This window comes from Macaca nemestrina, chromosome 16, assembly GCF_043159975.1.
Source record: "Macaca nemestrina isolate mMacNem1 chromosome 16, mMacNem.hap1, whole genome shotgun sequence".
Lineage (NCBI taxonomy): Eukaryota > Metazoa > Chordata > Mammalia > Primates > Cercopithecidae > Macaca > Macaca nemestrina.
In genome coordinates this window covers 13,116,549-13,142,788 of record NC_092140.1, presented here as the reverse complement: position 1 = coordinate 13,142,788, position 26,240 = coordinate 13,116,549, and the positions used below count along the sequence as shown (strand labels likewise).

General features: G+C 43.0%; 1 protein-coding gene across 3 annotated transcripts in view; it reads right to left on the bottom strand.

Moving 5' to 3' along the window:
- Positions 1 to 209: 209 nt before the first annotated feature.
- LOC105477983 (transmembrane O-mannosyltransferase targeting cadherins 4) overlaps positions 210 to 26,240 on the bottom strand; it is a 70,326-nt gene continuing 44,295 nt past the window's right edge. For all 3 annotated transcript variants that reach the window (XM_011734914.3, XM_011734934.3, XM_011734921.2), the window contains 7 exons: positions 21,702 to 21,781; positions 21,416 to 21,523; positions 21,165 to 21,306; positions 11,299 to 11,413; positions 8,756 to 8,868; positions 2,947 to 3,016; positions 210 to 1,738 (listed from right to left, as the gene is read on the bottom strand). In XM_011734914.3, the coding sequence (XP_011733216.2) occupies positions 1,590 to 1,738; positions 2,947 to 3,016; positions 8,756 to 8,868; positions 11,299 to 11,413; positions 21,165 to 21,306; positions 21,416 to 21,523; positions 21,702 to 21,781 (777 nt within the window). In that variant the 3' untranslated portion in view covers positions 210 to 1,589. The remainder of the gene's footprint in view (positions 1,739 to 2,946; positions 3,017 to 8,755; positions 8,869 to 11,298; positions 11,414 to 21,164; positions 21,307 to 21,415; positions 21,524 to 21,701; positions 21,782 to 26,240) is intronic.

The window sequence follows — 26,240 nt, the reverse complement described above, 5'->3', positions numbered from 1 at the left end:
AACCCCATGTCTACTAAAAATACAAAAATTAGCCAGGCGTGTTGGTGCACGCCTGTAATCCCAGCTACTCAGGAAGCTGAGGCAGGAGAATCGCTTGAACCTGGGAGGCGGAGGCTGCAGTGAGCTGAGATGGTGCCACTGCACTCCAGCCTGGGAGACAGAGTAAGACTCCATCTCAAAAAAAAAAAAAAAAAAGAAAAAAAAAGAAATATTTTACACACAGCACTTTATTTCTTGATCTATTTCAACCACCAGAAGTTACAATTACTGACTTAAACACTACACAGATCTGCCCCTAAAAAGTGAGTCCAGAGAATCAAATTCCTCTCAGTGTGGATCTATTCATCTGTTCTCTGAACTTGGAAAACACTGTAGTGCAATTCTATGAAATGGTCCCCACGTCAAATAGAAGCCACATAAAAGATGATATGGTCACTTTGATTTCATTTTAAGGTAAAGGAGGATATAAAGTTCACTACTTGAAAATCATCGATTAAGAAAGCAATTTGACATTTTCATGCTAGTTTGTGTAATAATTTTACTGCATAAGAAATTACAGAGATTGCATAAATCATTAGGTCAACAGCATACAGAGAAGAACAAAACAAAACATTGTTTGGATCAAATAACAGCAGGAACAACTCCATTCTTAAAAATACCACAAATTCCCCGAATGTGGCTCCATTTGAGAGAAAATTTTGCGTTTTCTGGATAATGTCTGCAGTTTCATTAAGCAAAATGGAAAACGGCTTTTCAGTTAAAAACACTAAAAAGCAACTTACACAGATGTGTTGCCCTCTTCACCTTGGATGTAACAAAAATAAAGATGTGAGGCTGCCTGCTTTTGCCTAAAGCATGGCCTGAACTTTCAACTGATAGTAATTGTTTATGTAAAATATTACATTACATAACCTCCTATGTATTGAAATTGCACAAGTCAGAGCATCCAAAAAGTACTGCAGAAGTCAATTTCTTCCTATGGGGAAAAGCATATAGATCTAGATATACTACATGTTACAATTTCCATTCCTCATTCCATTTGCCCTATTCAAAACATAAAAATACAAATAAATATTTCCTTACAAAGTTCACAGTATATTGTTTTAAAAAAAGAGATAAAAAAACAAGAATCCTAATTTGCTTTGTCATTAAATAAAAATGCTAATATATAGACACGTGCAATATTTATACAAATTGTAGGGGTCAGTCTATCCTTTCTTGGTCATAATTGAAGTTTAATAGTGCTAGTCCATACACGACAAGGCTCAGATCCCAAATGAAAGTTCAATTCTACTAAAAGTTGCTCAAGATAATTTTTTCTCTTTTTCTGTTTAATTAAAAAAGACAATTTTGGAATTTTAGAATTACATTTGAGTTGTCTGAAAAAATACAATTTCAATGAAAAATCGTATCAAGCATTCAAGAGTATATTGCTGGTGCTATAATCTTTTTGCATGTCTTTGTTTTCATAGAAAAAATCAATAAAATAACATGTCTAAGACTTTTAAATGGTTAAATGTAACCACATACTATTAATGATATGCCTCATGCACACACACACTCAAACTGAAAACATGAAGGAAAAAGGATCAGACGTCCTTCTTTTGCATTAGTTCTAGCTTTCTTCTTAGCAGACCATAGTTCTCCTTAGTTCCTGATGCCGTGGGGTCAAGCTGCAAGGAGATTTCATAGTGTTTCTTGGCCAAGTCTAGATGTCCCCAGCGATGATAAAGCACAGCTGAAATAGCAGGAGATAAATTTCACTGGGAACGCTTCTGAGTAACGTGCCGAATTCCTACCCTCTTGGACAAAGAAATATTACCGATCCTATGCAAACAGCTTTCAAAAGTCAATTGTATGAAACAATATTGTTTGTACTGAAAACTTTATTTATTGTAATCACACTCCCTGATGATTATCCATTTACTGCCAGTTACTCCTAGGGCTCTTCATAGCACTAGACAGGATACATCTGCCTGTAGGAACATTATTACATAAAGAAGTAAGAAGACTACATGCAATGTCTCAGTGCTGCCATGAAATTTCCAGGAAGCAAGGCTGGGTATGGGAGGTGGGGGTGACGGATGCCAGGCGCTGCGTAGAGCCTTGACTATGCAGAAGTTCAGCTGTTTATTTTAAATAGATATTTCCCCACACCATTTGGGGAAGTAAAAGCTTGTGTGGGGCCATTTGGAAATAAGGCCTCTAATATCAAAATGATAGTTACAATAAACCTAATCATTAGGATGATTAGCCTCTGATCATGACAGTGATTTTGTTAGTAAAACTAACTTTCTATATGGGCAGAAGAGCACCTGTGGATGCTTGTTGGCTTTTGTGAAGAGAAGCTTCAGAGTTGGTAGAGAAGAGCTTTGGTCCAAAAACATTTCTCTGGGCATTCTAAACATCACCATGCTATGCTCTAAACATCTTAACCACGGAGACACAAAAGGGTGCAAGAAATGAATTCTAGGGAATAAATGATTATAAATGCATTTTAGCCAAGGCATAAGAGGATATAAGAAAGCAGAAGACCAGGCTGGAAGGGGAAGGTCTACTCTGTAAGAAGGAAGGAAAAGGAGGTAAGTTCAATGGCAAGCTTCCAAAGAACATACGATTCATTTACTAGGATAACCCTTCGTAACCATAGCCTCATTCTCTTGATCCGATCTCACCCTTCTCAGCTTAACACAAAGAAGGACAATCTGAGTTTCATCATGAGAAGGTGATAAACAGAGTGGGCAACTTTAGGGCCGTTCTGGTCATGCAATTAAGATTTGGAAGTGTGGCTATCACTTTGCTATCTTTAATGTAATAACAGAATCACACTGTAAAGCCAGGTTAGCTTTGAAAAAACTACTCTCCCAACATCAATTTTATAGACATGCACCCACTTCATTAAAGTAACAGAATTTCAACACGATTCAAGTTGAACATTTTTCTTACCCAAATTACCATGGTAACTTGCAGCATTTGGATTTGCTTTAATTGCCTTGAGGAATAAAGCTTCAGATTCCTAAAAAATGAGAAATATAAAAAGGAAGGTATTTATTGTACACGAACCAAAAGCAGTTCCCAGTTTTATCACCTATGGTTTTCAAACTTTTAACCACCTCCTTTTGTATCACTGCATTCCTCTAGAAACACTCAGAAGGCCCAGGGGGGCCACGCTCTGCCAGAGAGAGGCTGACAAGGGGCAGCGGGAGGGAGCAGTGGCCGCAGAGAGGGGATGAACATGTTCGTGAGTGCCACCACCTGCCTCCCTGCAGTGCTTGGACTTCCGCAATGTTATGCAAGTCGCCCAGGTCAGGGTGCGTAATGAAGACAGGAGGCCCAGGGAACAGGAGAGGGCTGAGCCGTGGAGCACACCCATGCCAATGCCATTTCCAGAGCTCCCAGGGTAGGAGTTGAGGCCCATTTCCTCTCCCCCAAGAACCTACAACACTCTGGGCAGCCCAGAAAGCAGCCGCATCCATCTGGAAAGGATGAGCAGAAAAGAGGAAGGAATGGCCACCTGTCAACTATACTGTCACAGTACCGGACATGACCATGACCAAATGCCCCTGATGGGGGTGAACTGATTCTTGTACAACCTTGCATTTCTTCCAAGTCATCCTCACTTCCAGCCTGGCCACTAAAAGGCAGGGCAAAGTGTCTTCCTACCCTGATCACTGCTGAGAACTGCTGGCTGGATGGCCCCTTCTACCATAATGCTGATAAATAAAGATGCCTAACCTGTTTTTACTGACATGTGCCCCGGGGGTGCTGTTCACTCCATCCACCTTCACATTCCTTAAGGGCAGCATGTTTTAATCAGTATCACATGCTGGGCATGGTGACTCATGCCTGTAATTCCAACACTTTGGGAGGCCAAGGTAGGCAGATCACTTGAAGTCAGGAGTTCGAGACCAGCCTGGCCAACATGGTGAAAACCCGTCTCCACTAAAAATACAAAAATTAGCCAGGTGTGGTGGTGCGTGCCTGTAGTCCCAGCTACTCGGGAGGCTGAGGCAGGAGAATTGCTCCAACCCAAGAGGTGGAGGTTGCAGTGAGCTGAGACTGCACCACTGCACTCCAGCCTGGGCAAGAGAACAAGACACTGCCTTAAAAAAAAAAAATTGGTATCACACACTGAGCTTAACCAACCAAATGTGTTGGTGTGGGGATAGTTCTAGTGCCTTCTACCTGGGTCATACATGAATTTTTCCAGGTGGGCTTCCCACATCTGGGACTGTGCATTTTATAATGTGCAAGACCACCAGTTCCTTTGCCCTGTTACAGCCTGTGGTACCCCTGATAAATCGGCTGGGAAATGTGGGGGAACCACCTCCAAAACCATGACCTTTTGGACAGAGCTGGCAGAGAAATATGTATATTTTAAAAATGTCATCCAAGAGGGACTTAAGAAAGACACCAGGATAACATATGGGATGTCAGTTCAAAGTCAGTGTCTACATTCCAAGTTTCAAGGGCTGAAACTCCTTCCAAGAGGGTTAAGACTCTGGCCATATCAGGAAGGCTGCAGAAAGACAGTCAAATGGGTTGTGTAGCTTTGCAGGGGTTTCTGAGTTGCGGGGCTGTTTCTGATGATTTTCAAACATTTCCATTTAAAACCTAAAACTTGAGACACAGGAAGGTCAGGGAACCAAATCTACTCAAAAATGCTTCCCTACCTGTAAATGAAGTAGTGTTAACTGGAGAGAAATGGCTTAGGGACAAAAAGTGAGGAGTTTTCTAGTGTTGCTAAATTCATTTATTTATTCAGCTAAGTTCTCAGATGCCTGTGAGGACGAACATCATTCAGGACATTGAGGAGTCAGCAGTTTGGGGGACACAGTGGTGCTGAAGACAGGGAAGGACTCAGATCTGACAACTTGTTAAAGAGCTACTGCTCTCAGCAGGCCTGGGCCCAAACTCTGCAGGGTGAGGAGGAGGCTGGTGTGAAGGAACAGGGATGAGGAAGAACAGGCAGAGAGCACTGGGCCAGGGGGACAAGGGAGGAAAAATGAGTCAAGATTTCCAAGCCAGGGCAACAGAAACATGACAGCATGTGGACAAAAGAAGGGGTATCAGGAGGAAGGGCTGGTTTGAGAGGAGGTGCGGGTGGGCCGGCCTGGCTCTATCCAAGTCACGGGGGCAGCCCCTGGGCCTGTACCTGGGCCTGGGAGTGGGGTTGGATGGGCCTCTTTAGAACGCAGCATCTGTGAGTATTCAAAGCCCATGAAACGTTCATCTATTAAATCAGGGCTTCTAATGGCCTCATTCAGGAAAGCAGTGAACTGTTTATAAATTGATCTTCTGTGGAGGTCTCTGGATGTGTAAAGACCCAGGCAATGAGCCGATTTATGCCAATGAACCAATAAACTCACATTTAGAGTTGGGGATATTTTTTTCTCAATAGAAAGGGGAAAAATAATGTATTATTTTCTAAAGCATATTAGACAAAATGTAATTAACAAAGGCGTAGGACTTGAGAAAGCCTTGCAAATTGTGTCTCTAGGTAGGAACAAGCACTAGTCTCCACGTCTAGGTGAGGAAGCCCGGGTGGGTGGAGGTCATTTCAGCCACAGCAGCCACTCAAGAATACTCTGGGACACAGGGGCCACTGTGCCTCTGCTAGAATAGGAAGGGTAACATGGGTGATCTGATGTGAAGTTGAAACCGTGACTCACACAGGAAGAGAGTTATTCTCTATTCTCCCTCCTTCCTTCTGATTGCATCAGGCTGAAGTCTGCGCTTGGTGGTGGTGTGTGGGCCCCACCCTCTAACACACCTGCCAATCTCTCCTTGAAGCTAAGAGAGCTCAGAGCCTTGGCCAGCAATAGTATCTAGCTGGGATTTAGTATGATTATTTAACTTTCAGTTACCCTATATTTATAGTAATGATGCATTGTTTCTCGTTTAAATATATTCGTGTTAAAAATCTATTTAAATAAAAATGTCTAGTAAATAAGGTAACATCTAGATGTGGCAAGAAAAAAAAAATCATAAAGGTGTGACATAAATGTCGGGAGCTTAGGAAACTGACTTTATCAACGTAACCTGCACTTAAGCTACCGGGCCATTGGAATTAGCACTACAAAAAAAGAAATCAGTACGAGAAGCAATGATTTAAACACTGAAAAACATTACTTTTCTATTTTTGCTTTACCACATTAGCTTGAAATAGGAAATTAAATGGCAAGAAGTAACATAAATTTTAATACATTTTTTTTTTTTTGAGACAGAGTCTCGCTCTGTTGCCCAGGTTGGAGTGCAGTGGCGCGATCTCTGCTCACTGCAAACTCCGCCTCCCAGGTTCACGCCATTCTCCTGCCTCAGCCTCCTGAGTAGCTGGGACTACAGGTGCCTGTTTTAATACATTTTAATGATCCCTAGAGATCCACTGAATGATTGAATGCTCACTATACATACATATATATATATGCATATACACATTAACCATTTGATAGTTGCAAATTATGTTGTGCATTTTTTTGTATCACCTTGTCAAGAGGTTGGGCAGATCACTATCTCCATTTTATAGATGAACAAACTGAGGCCCAGAGAGGCCGACTGCTCTTAGGTTTTAAAAAGGGCTGCTTAGATAGGATAAAAAGGTGCTTAGAGCCACGCAGATATAACAAGAACACTCCCTCTGCCTATCAACACCTCAAAATAGGTTCTGGAAGCCTGAACATTTCAGGGTCAAATGAGAGATGCATGCGATCATTTTACAATTACTTAACTGGGTGCTTTGTAACTGCCTGACAGCAATGGAGGTACAGAACCGGGACTGAAGGCTTGGCTCCAACCTCAAGAAGCCTCCAGGCTCTCTGAAGAGATTTACCAAGTGCATGATAAATAAAACACACGCGCTTGGGTAAAAAGTGAGTTGCCGGGCAGCAGACACCTGCCCTGCCATCAAGATAGCTGGGCTGAAGGGTCTGTTCACCCAGCCCTGCAACTCACCACCATATCCCCTCTTCTCTGGAACATCCTGCCCAGTGCTCTGCAAGGAAACAGACCCTTTCACTCCATCCTGAAACAAGCAGTGCCAGGGATGCAGCTGACCATTAGCAACCGGTATCATTTTTGCATTACAAGAGGAAAACCTAAACAGTTGTTTAAAATTTAAACCCTTAATAAAAAAAATACATGGAATGCTTGCTTGGAGCCAATGCCAGGGCTCAGGAAGTCACATCATGTTCCCCCCACTTGGTAGCTCCTGAGGGTCTCATCGTGAGTTCTGTGTTTCAGATTTCACCTTCTGTTTCCTTACGTTAGGCCCAGCGCCCTGGCCTTGATAATTAAAATGCAAAATGTGTAGAGAAAGAGGAAGCTGATTTCTTCATTCTGTTTTACAGAGTATTTTCTAGTTTATTTGGGGGTTGGGGGAAGAACAATGTGAACTGGAAGCCAAACAAACTCTGGGTTCTGTCCCCTTAATAGAAATTCCAGCAGTTTACAGACTGTGTGATGATAGAAAAATCAATACGATTATATAAGCCAAGTCTTCAAGAAGACTCGCTATAGCTGGGTCACTGGAAGAGAACTGAGACTTGGGACCTGTCCCAGGCTGACAGATGGCTGGAAAGGTCATTAGAAGGGAAACCTGTAAACCTCACCTCCTTCCCCTGCTACACAAGTAGATTCATAAAAACCCTCTTCAAAAAGCTATTTCTAGAGCAAAACCTAGAAATTTTAAAAATGTATAATAAAGCTATTGAACTCCCCAACATTATAAAACTAGAGAAATGCATGAAATTATCTCACCATTGTTATAGAAAATTATACTAATAACGACATGTATTAAACAGAAAAAGAGAAGTGAATAACACTGGACCGATGTTAGCTAGTTGCTGCCTTTAGGTCTTATACATAGGCTGAGTGATCAAAATAAGATATAGCCCCTGATTCTGAAATAAAGTATTTACCTTAAGAAATGACTAAGGCACTACTTCTGTGATATCTGTGTTCAACACCCAGGATGCTAGGTAAAAATGTATATTCCCTGACCTGACCTAATCCACGAAGCCAATCCCTTGTAGGGAGAATCTGGGCATCTCTGCTTTAACAAGCTCCCTCGGTGATTCTGATAGACAAAATTAAAGTTTACAACCAGTCCCCTTCAACACACAGGGAGTTATGCACAGCCTATTCCTGCTCCACCCTGGCTGCCAACTGGAGCAAAGATTTAGTATCTTGTGGTTTTTGTTGGCCAGAAAACTCTGGGCCTTGCTGGTGGCCTGTAAAACTCAGATAAAGAAAAACCTGGAAGCAGCAAGAACCAATCATGCATCCTCCATGGGTCGCTTATTCTTTTGTGCAGAAGATGGAACCTGCAGATAAAACCCAGAGCTCCAGCCCATGTGCAAGTGACAGAGTCAAACCCCACTGTGCCGGGGCGGGACCCAGGCACCTTCGGGGATGCACTGTGGCTGCCCCGAGTCCTCCTCTCGCACCAGCCTGCCCGGCCTCTGCGGCCAACCATTCCACAGTTCCCTGCCTGCTCCTGCCCCTTCCTTGGGCTTCTCTTCCTCTCTCCACCTGTGAACAACGGTGGTTAATTCTGATGAGAAAGGACACTGGGTTTGACCCCCACACTGCTGTCTTTGAAGCAACTTTTCCAGGAAACAAACTGGCCAAGCCGCATTGGTGCACCGCTGCCTCTGTTTTGGCCTGATTCCTAATTTAACTGGGCAGAAGTAACACTTACGGCTTCTGTCAGATGCTGGCATTAACTGCAAGAACTCACAGCCTGCGGTTTACGCACCTTGTATTTCTGGGATTTCCCCAGCACGTTTGCCAACGAGAACATGAGAGAGTGATCATTAGGTATTAATTCCAGGGCCTCTCTTCCAACTGCTTCAGCTTGGGCTAAATTACCTGGGAGTAAAACATGGAAAAATAAAAGACATGTTAATGTTGTACTCGCATTTTAGCCTCTAACTGACAGGGTTTATGTGCACAGCACATGACAATTATGAATAAACTACTGAAGAAAATCTGTGTAGATCATGTAATACACACCCACATACAAATACACACACGACCTTATCAGTGGCAAAGCCACTGCGATTCAGCACATTTCTGACACAACATAGAAACAGCTTTTGATTAACCTCTGTAAACCATCTAAAACCTAGTTTTAATTTTTCCTCAGATACCAGTTACACCCAAACAAATCTGCAAAATAAGAGGATGACAGTAACACTTTCATAACTGAGAATTTATCACATTGAAGTATACATTCTGTATTTTCCCTAGAAACAAGCATGTATCTGCTCTATACCATGCAGATGATCAAATTAACACCATCATTAACATATTTTTATTGACACATAACTACATATTGATGGGGTGCATGTGGTATTTTGATACATGCATACAATGTGTAGTGATCAAATCAGGGTATTTAAGACAACTATCACCTCAAATATTGATCATTTCTTTATGTTAGGAACATTTCAAATCTTCTAGCTTTTTTGAAATATATCATAAAGTGTTAACTACAGTCACCCTACTGTGCAGTGGAACACTAGAACTGACTCCTTCTATCTGTGTTTGTACCCATTAACCAACCTCTCTTTGTCCCTGCCCCGTTCCCAGACCCTAGTAACTACTGTTCTGCTCTCTAGCTCCACAAGGTTCATTTTTTCAGATCCTCCATGCTTGACAGCATGTGATATTTGCCTTTCCATTCCCAACACCATCATTTCTTTTTTTTTTTTTTTTTTTGAGACGGAGTCTTGCTCTGTTGCCCAGGCTGGAGTGCAGTGGCTGGATCTCAGCTCACTGCAGGCTCTGCCTCCCAGGTTCACGCCATTCTCCTGCCTCAGCCTCCCGAGTAGCTGGGACTACAGGCGCCCGCCACCTTGCCCGGCTAATTTTTTTTGTATTTTTAGTAGAGACGGGGTTTCACCGTGTTAGCCAGGATGGTCTCGATCTCCTGACCTCGTGATCCGCCCGTCTCGGCCTCCCAAAGTGCTGGGATTACAGGCTTGAGCCACCGCGCCCGGCCAACACCATCATTTCCTTTTTTTTATTATTATTATTATTATACTTTAAGTTCTAGGGTACATGTGCATAACGTGCAGGTTTGTTACATATGTATACTTGTGCCATGTTGGTGTGCTGCACCCATCACCTCGTCAGCACCCATCAACTCGTCATTTACATCAGGTATAACTCCCAGTGCAATCCCTCCCCGCTCCCCACTCTCCATGATAGGCCCCAGTGTGTGATGTTCCCCTTCCCGAGTCCAAGTGATCTCATTGTTCAGTTCCCACCTATGAGTGAGAACATGTGGTGTTTGGTTTTCTGTTCTTGTGATAGTTTGCTAAGAATGATGATTTCCAGCTGCATCCATGTCCCCACAAAGGATACAAACTCATCCTTTTTTATGGCTGTATAGTATTCCATGGCAACACCATCATTTCTTAAAAGACGTTTTGAGTTTTAAAGTGAAGGAGGCAGAGTAACTCCTAATCAATTGAATCTGGTCTGCTCGGGGATAGGAAACCAGATCTTCAAGTCAATGAGCATCATATAAAAAGTAAGAATCCATGGCTCTGAGTACTGAGGGGGCTCGTTTGAGTGAAGTCCCTTAACTTGGGGCATGGACCTAGCACTATCCATGTCATTAGCCCCAAGGCCATTCTTGCTCACTTCTGGGTGCTCCCAGCGCCCTAAAGGATGGCCAATGGCAGATAACAGGCTTCAGAAGAAACAAGATACTGTCATACCTCTCCCCCATTACTCAACACCAGTTCTAGATGAAGTGTGACTTTCCCAGAATTCACATTCCAGTATGTCTAAAGAAATTCCATTTTCTTTCTTCTCTTTTTTTTTTTTTTTTCTGGAGATGGAGTTTTGCTCGTTGCCCAGGCTGGAGTGCAGTGGCGCTATCTTGGCTCACTGCAACCTCCACCTCCCGGGTTCAAGCAATTCTCCTGCTTCAGCCTCCTGAGTAGCTGGGATTACAGGCATGCACCACCATACCCAGCTAATTTTATATTTTTAGTAGAGACGGGGTTTCTCCATGTTGGTCAGGCTGGTTTTGAGCTCCCGACCTCAGGTTATCTGCCTGCCTCGGCCTCCCAAAATGCTGGGATTACAGGTGTGAGCAACCGCGCCCAGCCTAGAAATTCCATTTTCTAGAAGAATAGACATTTTTGTAATAGAAAATATTTAACTTCATATTTTTTTTTAAAACTCAGGAGGAGAAAAAGCACAATAATCTCTATTTCCTAAGTCTTCAGTGGTACTTTACTGTGGAGCCATGTCCTGAGATTTGTTCCATCCACCTCTCTGTACCTGTATTGTCGAGGAGTATAATCATGTTGTTCCAGGCTAGGCTGTGCTCTGGTTTCAGCACGGTGGCATTTCTCCACGCGTTCAAGGCATCCACGTGGCGATTGAGATCTGCATACTGAAAATAAAACACACCAAAAAATTAGTATTCCAAGTTTCCTGCTTCCTCGTTCCAAGACATTATGAAACAAAAGAAAAAGCCCAACAAACAAAAATAAAAAACCAACCTAACTTTAATTTATGTAGCTTCTAGTTTTTCCTATCAACTCACTGAATCCTCCAAACAATACCAATGAAGTAAATACTATTGTTATCCCCATTTTACAGATGAAGCAACTAAGGCACGAGGAAATGAACTTGCCCAAAGTTATAGACTAGAAAGGGTAAAGCAGGAATAAGAACAAGGTTCAAACCTGTAATATCCCATTTCCTGTTATTTAGTGATTTTAGGAATCAAATCATATTTCAGACTGCTGAAATACTGAAGCAAGCCTCATCATTAGTCTTTTTCACTAAAGACTTCATAAGTTCATTGTTCATAAAGTATTACTTAGAATCGTAAACAAAATATTTCTCATGATCTAAAGCTGTGTCCAATTCACCTTCTGAAGGGTGGTCTCGGGGCCTCTTCCTGCCTGCGTCTAACGTAAATTCAAAAACAGGAGCATATCAGACATACTTTGTCAACTCCTTGGAAAAATCTATGGTAAGGTAAAACCTCTTGGCACTTTCGAGTTTGTTTGCTTCATTCAGGAAGGAGAAAAATACCTGTTGCTTTCTTATTTTTTATAACTTCAACTTTTATTATTATTTTTGAGATAAAGTCTTGCACTGTTGCCCAGGCTAGAGTGCAGTGGTGCGATCTTGGCTCACTGCAACCTCTACCTCCCGAATTCACATGATTCTCCTGCCTCGGCCTTCCGAGTAGCTGGGATTACAGGTGCACACCACCATGCCCGGCAGTTTTTTTCTATTTTGAGTAGAGATGGGGTTTCACTATATTGACCAGACTGGTCTTGAACTCCTGACCTTGTGATCCGCCAGCTTCAGCCTCCCAAAGTGCTGGGATTACAGGCAGGAGCCACCGCGCCAGGCATATGTATGTATGTATGTGTTTAGAAACAGAGTCTTGCTCTGTCGCCCAGGCTGGAGTGCAGTGGCATGATCTTGGCTCACTGCAACCTCTGCCTCCCAAGTTTGAACAATTCTCGTGCCTCAGCCTCCTGAGCAGCTGGGATCACAGACCCGTGTCACCACGCCTGGCTGATTTTTGTATTTTCTGTCGAGATGGGGTTTCACGAAAATGCCCAGGCTGGTCTCAAATTCCTGGCCTACCTTGGCCTCCCACAGTGCTGGGATTACAGGCATGAGCCACCACGCTCGGCCTTCAACTTTTATTTTAGATTCAGAATGTACATGTGCAGGTTTGTTGCATGGGTAAATTGTGTGATGCTGAGGTTTGGGATATGAATGATCCTGTCATCCAGGTAGTGAGCACAGTAACCAATAGTTAGTGTTTCAGCCCTTGTTTGCCTCCCCGCCTCCCCACTCTAGTAGTCTCAAGTGTCTGTGGTTGCCATCTTTATGTATTAGTGCTCACTTATGAGAACATGTGGCATTTGGTTTTCTGTTCCTGCATTTATTTCCTTAGAATAGTGGCCTCCGGTGGCATCCATGTTGCTGCAAAGGACATGATTTTTTTTGTATGGTTGTGTCGTATTCCATGGTGTATATGTACCACATTTTCTTTTTCCAGTCTACAGTAGATGGGCACCTAGGTTGATTCTGTGTCTTTGCTATTGTGAATAGTGTTGTGATGAACATATATGAATGCATGTTTTTGCATGTTTTTGGGTTTTTTTTAGACGCAGTCTTACTCTGTCACTCAGGCTGGAGTGCAATGGCACGATCTTGGCTCACTGCAACCTCCACCTCCCTGGTTCAAGCAATTCTGTCTCAGCCTCCCAAGTAGCTGGGATTACAGGCACCCGCCACCATGCCCAGCTAATTTTTGTATTTTCAGTAGAGATGGGCTTTCACTGTCTTGGCCAGACTGGTCTTGAACTCCTGACTTCGTGATCCACCTGCCTCAGGCTCCCAAAGTGCTGGGATTACAAGCGTGAGCCACCGCACCCAGTTGCATGTGTCTTTTTGGTGGAATGATTTCTTTTGGGTATATAACCAGTCATGAGATTACTGGGTCGAATGGCAGTTCTAAGTTCTTTGAGAAATCTCTAAACTGCTTTTCACAATGGCTGAACTAATTTATACACAGTGTCCAAGCATTCCTTTTTCTCCCACAGCCTTGCCAGTGACTGTTGTTTTTTCACTTTTTGATAATAGCTATTCTGACTGGTGTGAGATGGTATCTCAATTGTGGTTTTGATTTGCATTTTTCTAATGATTAGTGATGATGAGCATTTTCTCATGTTTGTTGGCTGCTTGTACATCTTCTTTTGAGAAGTGTCTGGTCATGCCTTTTGCCCACTTTTTAATGGGGTTGTTTTTTGCTTGTTGATTTGTTACTTATAGATCTGGATATTGGATGCATAGTTTATGAATATTTTTTCCCACTCTGTAGGTCGTCTGTTTACTCTCTTGACAGTTTCTACTGCTGTACAGAAACCCTTTGGTTTAATTAGGTCAATTTTCGTTTTTGTTGCAATTGTTTTTGAGGACTTAGTCACCAATTTTTTCCCAGGGCTGATGTCTAGAATACTGTTTCCTAGGTTTTCTTCCAGGATTCTTTTTTTTTTTTTTTTTCCAAAAAGACAGGGTCTTACTCTGTCATCCAGGCGGAAGTGCAGTGGTGTGATGTAGTGCAACCAGTGGCTCACTATGGCCTTGACCTCCTGGGATCAAGTGATCCTCCCACCTCGGTCTCCCAGGTAGCTGGGACTACAGGCACATACCACCATGGCAAGATAATTTTTTGGGATTTTTGTAGAGATGAAGTTTTGCCATGTTGCCCAGGCTGGTTTCAAACTCCTGGGCTCAAGCCATTCGCCTACCTTGGCTCCCAAAGTGCTAGGATTACAGCTGTGAGCCACTGAGCTCAGCCTCTTCTAGGATTCTTGTAGTTTGAGGTCTTATATTTAAATTTTTAATCTATCTTGAGTTAATTTTTGTGTATTGTGAAAGGTAGGGGTCCAGTTTCACTCTTTTGTGGCTAGCCAACTATCCCAGCATGATTGACTAGGAAGCCCTCTCCCCATTGCTTTTTTAAAAAAAAAAATTGGTTGAAGACCACATGGCTGTAGGTGTGTGGCTTTATTTCTGGGTTCTGTATTCTGTTCCACTCATCTGTGTGTCTGTTTTTGCACCAGTACCATACTGTTTTGGTTACTATAGCCTTGTAGCATAGTTTGAAGTCAGGTAATGTGATTCCTCTGGCTTTGTTCTTTATGCTGAGGATTGCTTTGGCTGTTCAGGTTCTTTTTTGGTTCAATATGAATTTAAGAATAGCTTTTTTCTAATTCTGTGAAAAATGACATTGGCAGTTTGATAGGAACAGTGTTGAATCTGTAGATTGCTTTGGGCAGTATGGCCATTTTAATAATATTGATTCTTCCAATCCATGGTCATGAAACGTTTTTCCATTTGTTTGTGTCACCTCTGATTTCTTTCAGCAGTGTTTTGTAGTTCTCCTTGTAGAGATCCTTCACCTCTTTGATTAGCTGAATTTCCAGGTATTTTACCCTTTTTATGGCTATTGTAAATGGGAATGCATTCTTGATTTGGCTCTCAGCTTGAATGTTATCAGTATATAGATATGTTTCTTACTTTTGTACACTGACTTTGTATCCTGAAACTTTACTGAAGTTGTTTATGAGTTCTAGGAGCCTTCTGGTAAAGTCTGCAGGGTTTTCTAGGTGTAGAATCACATGGTCCATGAAGATAGATAGCTTGACTTCTTCTTTTCCTATTTACATGCCTCTTATTTATTTTTCTTGCCCGATTGCTTTGGCTAGGACTTCCAATACCATGTTAAGAGTGGTGACAGTGGGCATCCTTGCCTGGTTCCATTTCTCAAGGGGAATGCTTCCAGATTTTTGTTGCTTCTTTTGAGAGGGAATGTTAACATTGGTAACAGAATATAAAATGGCTAGCTCTCAATTTGCATAGTTAATAAAAGCACACACACAGAGAGAGAGAGAGAGAGAGAGATGGATTTTTTTTTACCAGGTGACCCTGTTGCCCTCTTATCTCAGTTCAAATGCACATTTTATTTGAGTGTACTTGATCCTTTAACTCTGCAAAAAGTACAAATGATCACAATTTGTCAGAGTTTAAGACTGTTTACTTACTCACTGGCAAGTCTGTCCTTTTTTTAGATGACAAAACCATTTTGACTTGTCCTATGCTACACAGCAAATAGATAGCATATTATGCAAGAAAAAGAAAGCTTTAATGGAATTATGGAAACACTTATGAACATCCATTTGCTAAGATGTTCTCGGAATTTCCCATGAGACTCAGAAACTCAAGTTACAATATTTTTACCCCTTTAATGAGGAAATGATAGGAAAAGTTCAGAAAATTAAAGTAATTTGGGATGCTTAATTATTCTAACACTTAATTATCTCTATTTGATGTTCCAGTGATTCCTCAGATCAATTCACTCCACCATAATATGCGTTTGAGTCACTTGGACAAAATCCATGGTGACATTTGAACACACCCAGAACAACCAACATAACTTCATTTATCCAACATGACAAAATTCGTTACTACTTTACTGTTACTACTACAATTATTACTGCTATTTATTGAAGAATAGACTGAATCAGATAAAATTTGGTTTCATTTTGTCTCAAACTCTACTCATCTTATAGCATCTACACAAAGGGAACAAACTTTCAGGGAGGCAGAGAAAAGTGGTGATTTAACCAAAACTGCTCATCCAGGAAGTAGACGGGTAACATCAGTTACCCAGCAGTCCTACGCCCACCCTTCTGTACTCTGCTCCGAGAAGCAGGGGCTGGGAGTCTGCAACTACATTTCCCAGGTTTCTTCACCCTTTGGTTCCTTTCTGTCAACAGGTGCCGGGTGGTGGGGAGAGGGGAGCAGTCCTTTCCTCCCACTCTCACTCTCTCCTTCCTTCCCCTGGCAGTGTCTCTGAAGTGACTACATCCCCTCCTCCACCGTCCCAGGGTGGAAGCAGTGGTCTGTCTCCCATGATCACAGCTCTTGACGCTGTGGTAGCTCCAGAGATTGGAACCTCTTGTGATTTCTTAAATCCTGGTAGTGCTACTTTCTTCTGTCTGTTCCCAAACCTATAGGATTCCCTTTAACCTCTGAGTTCATGTTACCATCCCATTTTTGCTCAGCCAGCCTTCCAATGATAGTCTAACCAATTCCCCATATTAAGTCTTCTCTATCTAAAACACTTAGAATGGTTTCTGTTTTCTTGAACACATCCAGTCCTTCCATCATGCATTGTCTTCGGTAATCCCTCTAGCCACTATTACTGTAACTTTCTAAGATTAGTAATATGTCCCAGTAATCGCGCTCTTCCTGATTTCCTGTTCCACAAGAGAACTTCCTTATATTCTTTCCATATTGGGGTCTAGAAATCAAAACAAATCTCTGTCTCCTGTTACTAGAGAGTGATTTCTTAAAACACCACCAATTTAAAAAAAACCCTCTTAAGTTATTAAGTTCTTATTTGCCAATATATAAATGGGTTGGTCGAGTTGTTAAAGATTAAGCTCTTAATGCTTTTAAGCTGTCAAACGGGAAAAAGCTGGATAATTAAACCACAATGGAGAGCAAAAGCCCGAAATAAGCAGGAACAGTTGGCGGAAGGGAACACAGGAAGACCATTTCACAGTAGGGTAATTAGTAAACAATATAAACAAAAAGCAGTACAAGGTCTCAATCTGTTCAATGCTACAGATGATCTTCCAAGTGAAAGTGTAATGAATCCCAAGGACTACAGCACATGATGAAAGCTGGTACTTTATACTCTACATTCTTCCCTTTGGACATCACTCTTACAGAAGGAGCATTTATTATAAATCCTCTATTTTCCAAATCCCAAGGAACTGCAGTGACGGGCAGTTACTAGGAGAGGGGAGAAGACTAAGCTGTAGAGCCTAGAGGATAACCTGGGAGGCTGTGGGCAGACCCACTCACTTTGTGACCAATAAAGTAACAGAAGAGCAACCTCCAGAAAAGGAAAAAAAAGGGACAAAAGAAGAATTCATATGAATATCAAGTCTCATATTTAGTCACTTGACTACTAGTTTAACAGATAGTGAACAGAAATGGTAATCCCTACACCCATATATTCATAACCACCCAAATGCATGAATTCAGGTAAGACCTCATGTGTTCCCATCCTCCACCCCACCCCTATTCTCACTTCACTAACTTTGTGAGGATCGTCCCTCCTTTGTATGTGATTGAATTTTGAAGTCACCACTCATAACATTATGTTGAGGTTTCACAGCCTCCCCTTCCCCCCAGGAACAAACAGCCGATCATTATAATAGTTTCAGCTCTCCTGGAATCTTCAGGTCTCACAGAGAAAGCAGTTTCAACATCAAAGCAGGTAACTAGGTCATAAAGCACAGAATTTTAAAACGTAAAAGAACAAAAATGCACGCAAGGTCAGTGGTTCTGAAGAAAGTTAATGTGAGACAAAGGAGTATCTTGCCATTAATCTTCCTTGTTCAAGCATCATGCCATTCCATGGGTTCGGCCACATTCCTGCCACCCTTGCCTCTGTCCCCAGAAAGAAATAATTCCTCCTTTCCACACTGGAGTCAGCACATAGAGGATGTATCTTCCTATGGCATATCATAACTGAAACATGTTTTGCATTTTTTAATAAAAATGCAATGATATGGTTTGGCTGTGTCCCCACCCAAATCTCATCTTGAATTGTGGCTCCCATCATTCTCATGTGTTGTGGGAGGGACCTGGTGAAAAATAACTGAATCATGGGGGCGGTTTCCCCTATACTGTTTTCATGGTAGTGACTAAGTCTCATGAGATCTGATGGTTTTATTAGGGGAAAACTCTTTTGCTTGGCTCTTATTCTCTCTTGCCTGCTGCCATGTAAGTTGTACCTTTCACCTTCTGCCCTGATTGTGAGGCCTCCCCAGCCACGTGGAACTGTGAGTCCATTAAACCTTTGTTTCTTTATAAATTACCCAGTGTCGGGAATATCTTTATCAGCATTATGAAAACAGACTAACGCATGCAACCACTTTACTTTAATATTTCTAACACAAGCATTACTCGTCCACGTAGAGGGACTTCTGCAGAGGGGGAAAGGCCACATTTTACCGTTAGCCAGACGTTCCTGCCATCTTGTTTTCTCCATTCATAAGATTCTATCTCCACAACTCGCAAAATCATGGCTACCGAGTCCAGAAACAAAGACAGTAACACCAAAGACATTCACATTATGGTAAAAACCAAAGCCTCGTTTTCCAATAAATGTAAAGCAGTCAATGTTTTCTAGGATTGTTCCCCACAAACCATGGCTTCTCTCTGACGTGATTACCCTGTCATCCAAGTTCAGACAGAGCTGCTTCCCAGGTGCAGGGCCAACGACAGGGTACTGGAATCACCTGGGTGATTCATTATTGATATTTTACTTAATTTTTTGAGGCAGAATCTCGCTCTGTTGCCCAGGCTGGAGTGCAGTGCCGCAATCTTGTCTCACTGCAACCTCTGCCTCCTAGGTTCAAGTGATTCGCCTGTCTCAGCCTCCCAAGTAGCTGGGATTACAGACATACACCACCATGTCTGGCTATTTTTTGTATTTTTAGTAGAGATGTGGTTTTGCCATGTTGGCCAGGCTGGTCTTGAACTGATCTCAAGTGATCTGCCCGCCTTGGCCTCCCAAAGTGCCAGGATTACAGGTGTAAGCCACTGGGCCCAGTTTATTATTGTTATTTTAAAAACACAGATTCTCTATAGAGTCTTTGATTCCCTAAATGTGAGATGGGGTGGGACAGTCTGGATGCATGTCAAGTTTGGAAACTACTAGTTAGGGTTTTGTTTTTGTTTTTGTTTTTTTTTACAGAGGGAAAAGGAGCCAATGCAACAGCTAGTCTTTACTGGAAAGATGACACTTTACAGCACATTTTGAGTAACCTGGTGCAGGCGCTCAACGCACCAGCTTGTAATGGGTTCCACAGCTGGGGCATTGCTGGGTCTTGCCTTTGTGCAGCCAAAACCAGATGACAGCACTGTTGTCCTCTTCACAGATGCACCCACTGTTTTCTTGTTGGTGAAGAAGGGGGCTAAATTAGGGTCTTCCTTGGTGCCTAAAGCTGTCTTGGGGGGTAGTACATTGTATGGGTCCAGTCCCTTCCTTGTGGTCATCATGACCTCCATCTCTAAGCCAGTCACCTACTTGTTATCAGTAGAAACACCACCTCCAGGATGGGTGTGGTGGCTCACGCCTGTAATCCCAGCACTTTGGGAGGCCGAGGTGGGCGGATCATGAGGTCAGGAGATTGAGACCATCCTGGCTAACACGGTGAAACGCTTTCTCTACTAAAAATACAAAAAATTAGCCGGGCGTGGTGGCGGGCGCCTGTAGTCCCAGCTACTCGGGAGGCTGAGGCAGGAGAATGGCGGGAACCCGGGAGGCGAAGCTTTCAGTGAGCTGAGATAGCACCACTGCACTCCAGCCTGGGCGACAGAGCGAGACTCTGTCTCAAACAAAACAAAACAAAACAAAAGAAAACAAAACACCACCTCCAGAAGCTATGGCACGCACCGCGGCCGTGCCACTGGGAGAGCCGGCTCTCAGGGCCTGTGTGCAAGCCAAGTGCTCCAGCTCCATGAAGTATCCTTGAAAGCCATCACACCCACAACAAGCAGCAAAGGGAACTACCAGTTTTGACAACATAAGAATTCTTTAAAGTGAAACTCTGTCTCAAAAAACAAAACAAAACAAAACAAAACAAAAAAAATAAACAAAACCAAGAAGCTTCAGGCCTTTAAAATGAGGGTAAGCAGGTATCTCTTTAGAACACGAGGATGCTTTCCTACCTGTAAGGCTAAGCTGGGTAAAATCTGGAAATCTACATATAAACTTCCGTGAAAGTCACATCACTATGGATATATTCCAGTTTGGTTAAAATGAACAAAATTTTTTTTAATTAGCAATTTTTATCGAATACATCTAAATATATTAGGAACGTACATATCTGGTTTCTTGAAACCAAATTAAATGGTTGATTATAGGAAGAATACAACCATTCGTGTTTTAAGAATTTTGCTATGTGTGTGTCTCATTTTATTTTTGTCAAGAAAATCAAGAGCAATCAGATCTTCACAAACATCCTGTCAATAACCAAAAATATAAAGCTACTATAGAACACATTATTTTTTATTTCCACCAAATAATGTCAAAGCCCTTTTAAGTAAATCCCATGCCCTCCAAAGCTGCTTTTGGGAGAAATGCTCCCTGCAGATGAAGAGCTCTGCTCCCTTGAAGAAGGAGAACAAGGGAGCTCAGAAATCATACTACGGATTTATTTAATTTCTGTTCTTATTCAATTTTTGTTTTAAAAACAGAGAAACCGATGTTTATCAGGAAGTTACCCGTTGGAGCACTGTTTTACAGGGTGGACGGGATTTTTAACATTTTAATTTATTCCTTGGTTTAACCTTTTGCCTGGGTGACCTCTTAAACTTGACTATTTCACACTGCACTGCTCTCTAATGAGAGCTTTAAAAATTACTTATAAGGAAATCAAATAGCTACCTTCAAATGAGATAAAAACATGTGAAAGAACTTCATAAAATGTATGGGGTAGGTGGGTGTCACTATGTCATTTTATTATAAATAAGAAAAAGAACCCATCTTTCCTTCCGCAGGCATGGCACCCCGAGCTTACCAGACGCCCGAGGTTGTAGTAACAATCTGGGTATTTCCTTCTGTGTTTAATTGCCATCCGGTAACTTTGTTCTGCGGCTTCAAACCGTTTCAGGCTGTTCTGCACTATGCCTAGATTCATCCACGCAGCAGCAAAGTCTGGCCTAGAGGAGCAGTTTTCACAAAGATAAACAAGAAGACAAAAGGCTTAGACAACAGAATGCAGGAGCTCCTTTCTTTGTCACTAGCATAATTATAAAAAACAATGCTTACTGTATTCGAACAGCCAAAGACAGCAACTCCTCAGCTTCCTGTAGCTCATTCCTTTCTTTTAAGATATTTCCAAGATTATTCATGGCATGAACATACTTAGGATTTAATCTGGAAGTTGAGAGAAAAACCAAGCTGACCATTAAATACTCAGTGTAAATTTTTACTAAGCTCTCAGGAATCGGCAAAGATATTGCAAAGTTGGGATCTTTAAAGGAATGGGTGTTTCATACCAGAAAGTGAAAACGATCTGTGTACATAATTCCTCTGTAAGACATACTCGCCATACCTTACGGCTTCCCGGTAGTATCTGATGGCAGCTGTCTGGTTGCCTTTATCAGCCAGGTTTTTGCCAATGTTGTAGTGAACCTGCAGAGAGAGAATAACTGGGCCATCAGCAGATAGACTTCTTGTTCAGAGCCTGGACCCCATCATCTCTTCTAACTGAAGACAAAAGGATGAGGAAAAAAATCACCCACCAGAACTTTAGCTAAAACCTTACAGGGTTTAGGAGTTGCTTGTGCTTTCATCTCCAACCCTGTAAGAGGATCAGAAGAAAGGGGGTACAGGCATGGTACATCTCTAAAGTACAACAGAAGGGAAATAACTAAAGACCTCACCAGAGAAAGCCAGAAAACTACAAAGCTTGGCTTTTTAAAATTTTACTTTTGATTTTTAGAGATGGGGTCTTGCTATGTTGCCCAGGCTGGAGTGTAGTAGCTATTCACAGGTGCAATTATAGCGTACTGCAGCCTTGAACTCCTGGGATTCAGGGATTCTCTTGCCTCAGCCTCTCAAGTAGCTGGGACTACAGATACACACCACCACACCTGGCTTGTTTTTATCATCGAAACCTCAAATCCCCCTCACCTACACACTCCACGAGAGTTGAGATAACAAAGTCCAATCTCATGTGGACATGAGTGGAAGAAAGCATGATTCTGTCCACCCATTTAAACAAATATGGCCCTTTCTTGGATGACACCTTTCTTCTATAGCTAGCATCAAGAGCATTTTACTCTGTATCTGTTCTAAGCAGAATGTTTATGGACTCCCCAAATCCAAATGTGGAAATCCTGACTCCTAATGTGATGGTGTTGGGAAGCAGGGCCTGTGGGAGGTGACTGGGTCATGAGGGTGGAGGCCCATGAATGGATCAGTGCCCTCGTCAAAGAGGCCCTGGAGAGCTCCCATGCCCCCTTTCTGCCACGTGAGGACACAGTGAGAAGACCGTCTGTGAACCAGGAGGCAGGCCCTCACCACACAACCAACTGCCTGCACCTTGATGGGCTTTCCAGCCTCTGGCACTGTGAGAAGTGAGTGTCTGCTGTTGAAGCCACCCTGTCTCTGGTATTATTCTCACAGGGTCTGAGCAAAGGCCTCAATGTGGCTGGAGCACGCAGAGCAGGGATGCACGCTAGAGAGCCCAGGAGGAGCAGCTGTGCTCGCAGGGAACCCTGGGCAAGGGCAGGCTTGGATCAGTCGTTGTCCTCAGAGCCACGAGGCTGGGGCGGGGCGGGGTCTGTAAGTGTGTGAGTGCCCCAGGGCTGCAGCAATAAAGCACCACACACTGAGGGGCTTAACACAACACACTTCTCTCTCAGTCCCAGAGGCTGAGATCACGGTGTTGGCAGGGCCGGTACCATCACAGGCTGAGAGAGCGACTGCTCCCTGCCTTTCTCCTGTCTCATGGTGCTTGCCCGTAATCTCTGGCTTGCAGATGCCTCGCTCCCACCTCTGCCTCTGTCTTCATGACCATCTCACCTCTTGTCTGTCTCCCTGTCTTCAAAGGACACCAGTCACATTGGATTAAGGGCCCACCATCCTCCTGGATGACCTCATCTTAACTGACATCTTAATTACATCTGCAACAACCCTATTCCCAAAAAAGACTATACTCCCAGGTCCCAGGGGTTAGGATTGGAGCGTAGCTTTTGGGAGGCACAATTCCACCCAGAGCAGGAGGCCGGGGCGGGGGTGGCAGAGGTCGTCATCAGGTTTATGTCCATAGGAAACAAATCCCGTTGGTGGGAAAGGGATGTGAGTAGGGGAGAAGCAGATGTCAGGGCCTCTGGGGAGGCTGTGGCTGCAGTCCTAGGAGAGAAGTCAGCATACTGAACTAGGGTGCTGGTGAATCTGTGGAGGGGTTTGAAGAACAGTGAGGAAACAAAAAGCATAGAAACTGGTGACCAACTGATAGGAGAGAGGGAAGTGTGTCAAGAACAAATGGTAGGTTCCCAACATTCAGGACAGAATGTGTGTGATGGCTTTCAAGAGATGTGATGGGCGATCAGGCTTGTTTAGGGGGACAGGATAGGCCGACGTGGAAGTCCACGGTCACCATCCATCTCCAAAGTTCTTTTCATTTTGCAAATCTGAAACTCTGTACCCATTCTCCCCTCCACCGAACCCTGGCAACCTCCGTTCATTTTCCATCTCTACGCATTTGACTTCCATGTACCTCATGTAAGTGGAATTGTATAAGATTTGTCCATTTGTGTCACTTATGCCAGAATTTCCTTCCTTTTGTGGCTGAATAATATTCTCTTGCATGAGTACACCACATTCTGTTTGTCCATTTGTCCCTGGATGGACACCCTGGGAGGCTTCTACTTTTTAGCTGTTGTGAATAAAGCTGCTGTGAACATGGGTGCACAAATCTCTCTCTGAGTCTCTGCTTTCAGTCCTTTCGGGTATTTGCCTGGAAATGGAATTGTTGGAAAACAGAATTCTGTTTTTAATTTTTTGAGGTACTAACATGGATAATTTTATGTTATAGGAATTTTACCTCCATTAAAAAAAAAGAGAGAGAATGAGGAAAGGATTTTCAATGATTGAAGAGGGGGTGAAGTAGGCTGCATGGAACGGGGCTCCCAGCTGCCAATTTACTAGGGATTCTCAGGTCTCCTTGGAATGAGGGCATCAGGGAAGCCAACGTCTGGTAGTTTCTCAAGTATATGTGGGCTTAGAATAAATGACAAAAGAAAAAAGTAGGGACCTGAACTAAGCCCGGGGCAGCAAGACTACACACGCTCAAGAAGACTACAATAAAAAGAATGTGTTGGCTGGGCGCAGTGGCTCATGCCTGTAATCCTAGTACTCTAGGAGGCAAGGTGGGTGGATCACCTGAGGTTAGGAGTTCGAGACCAGCACGTCCAACATGGTGAAACCCCATCTCTACTAAAAATACAAAAATTAGCTGGGCGTGGTGGTGCACGCCTATAATCTCAGCTACTCAGGAGGGTGAGACAGGAGAATTGCTTGAACCCAGGAGATGGAGGTTGCAGTGAGGCGAGAGCAAGCCACTGCACTTCAGCCAGGGTGACAGAGTAAGACTCTGTCTCACACACACACACACACAAAATAAAAATAAAAATAAAAAGTATTTGTTGATGACCAAAAGCTCCTTTTGGGACTTTACAATACAAAGGGAGTAGCAAGCCCAGAGGAGGTGATGCTATAGAAACTCAATCAGAAGCATGAAGTGTGGGTGCTGCTAACAACAGTCACGGTGAATGGTAAGATGGTGTGTAGCTGGCACGCCTCGAGTGGCACCCACCAGCCGGGTGCGGTGTTGCGTGCTGTGTGATCGCAGTCTCTCCTCACGGTGGCTCAAGGCCGTGGCTGCTGTGACCCTCTCTTCTGAGTTGGTAAACTGCTTTGGGGCCGTTCAGCATCTCATCTAGGGCTGTGAAGTTGGACTGGAACCAGGCTCTGAAGCCTGTGTTTCTTCCCACTAGATACTACACATTGATTACAGTGCTGGGGGACGATGAGGGTGACTGCTCGAGGCACTTTCTAGATCCATTCATTCATACCACTGGCCTTTTTCCTAAGTAAAATCACATTTCTTTTTATATGGTATTGTCCCCCAAAGTTCACATTAAACCCTCAGCACCCAGAATGAAAATGTATTTGGAGGTAGGGTCTTTAAAGAGGTAAGCAAGGTCAAATGAGGTCATATGGTTGGGCCCCCATCCATGACCCCAATCTGGTCTGAATGGCGTCCTTATAGGAAGAGGAAATATGGACACAGACACCAGAGATGTGTGTGCACAGAAGACAAACCACGTGAGGACACAGGGAAGGCGCCGTCTGCAAGCCAAGGAGAGAGGCCTCACAAGAAATCAACCCTGCTGACACCTCGATCTGCCAATTCCAGCATGTACAACAGTGAGAAAATAAACTGTGGTCTAAGCCACCCAATCTCTGTGTCTCTCTGTGTCTCTCTGTGTGTGTGTGTGTGTGTGTGTGTGTGTTTATAGCAGCCTGAGAAGACTAATAAAATCTCTAAATACAGAAGTGGTTTAAACACATTCAAGTAACATTATGTCGGAACACTACTTCCAAATGACCCCTGAAAACACAACCACATCCTGCCTTATCCATCTTAACCTACAGTTTCAGCACTTCCTCAAACATACTTAGATTTCTGGAAGAGTATGCAGTAGTACCTATTAACAGGTTTTCTTAACTGCCAATTTAAAAGCATGTAGATTTATGTTTAACCACTCTGATGAAAGGACTCACAAGCAGAGAAATCGCAGGCGATAAAAATGTGTGTACTACTGTGCACTACACAGTAGAATTTAAACTTACTGCATCAAATTATTGTCCATTCATAGGCATTTTCGTCCTTAAACTGTATCTTGGAGGAGGCTCAGTTAATGTTATTGTCAAAGTGTGTGTTGAGGAAAGTGCTCTAAATGATTAGAATTTGAGCTTTCCCCAACCCAGCTTGGACATATGACTTTACCTCCTCTCCTATGCACAAAAGAACCTAGGGTCAGATAATCCAATCTGCCAGTGATGTCTTTGTGGTCTACAG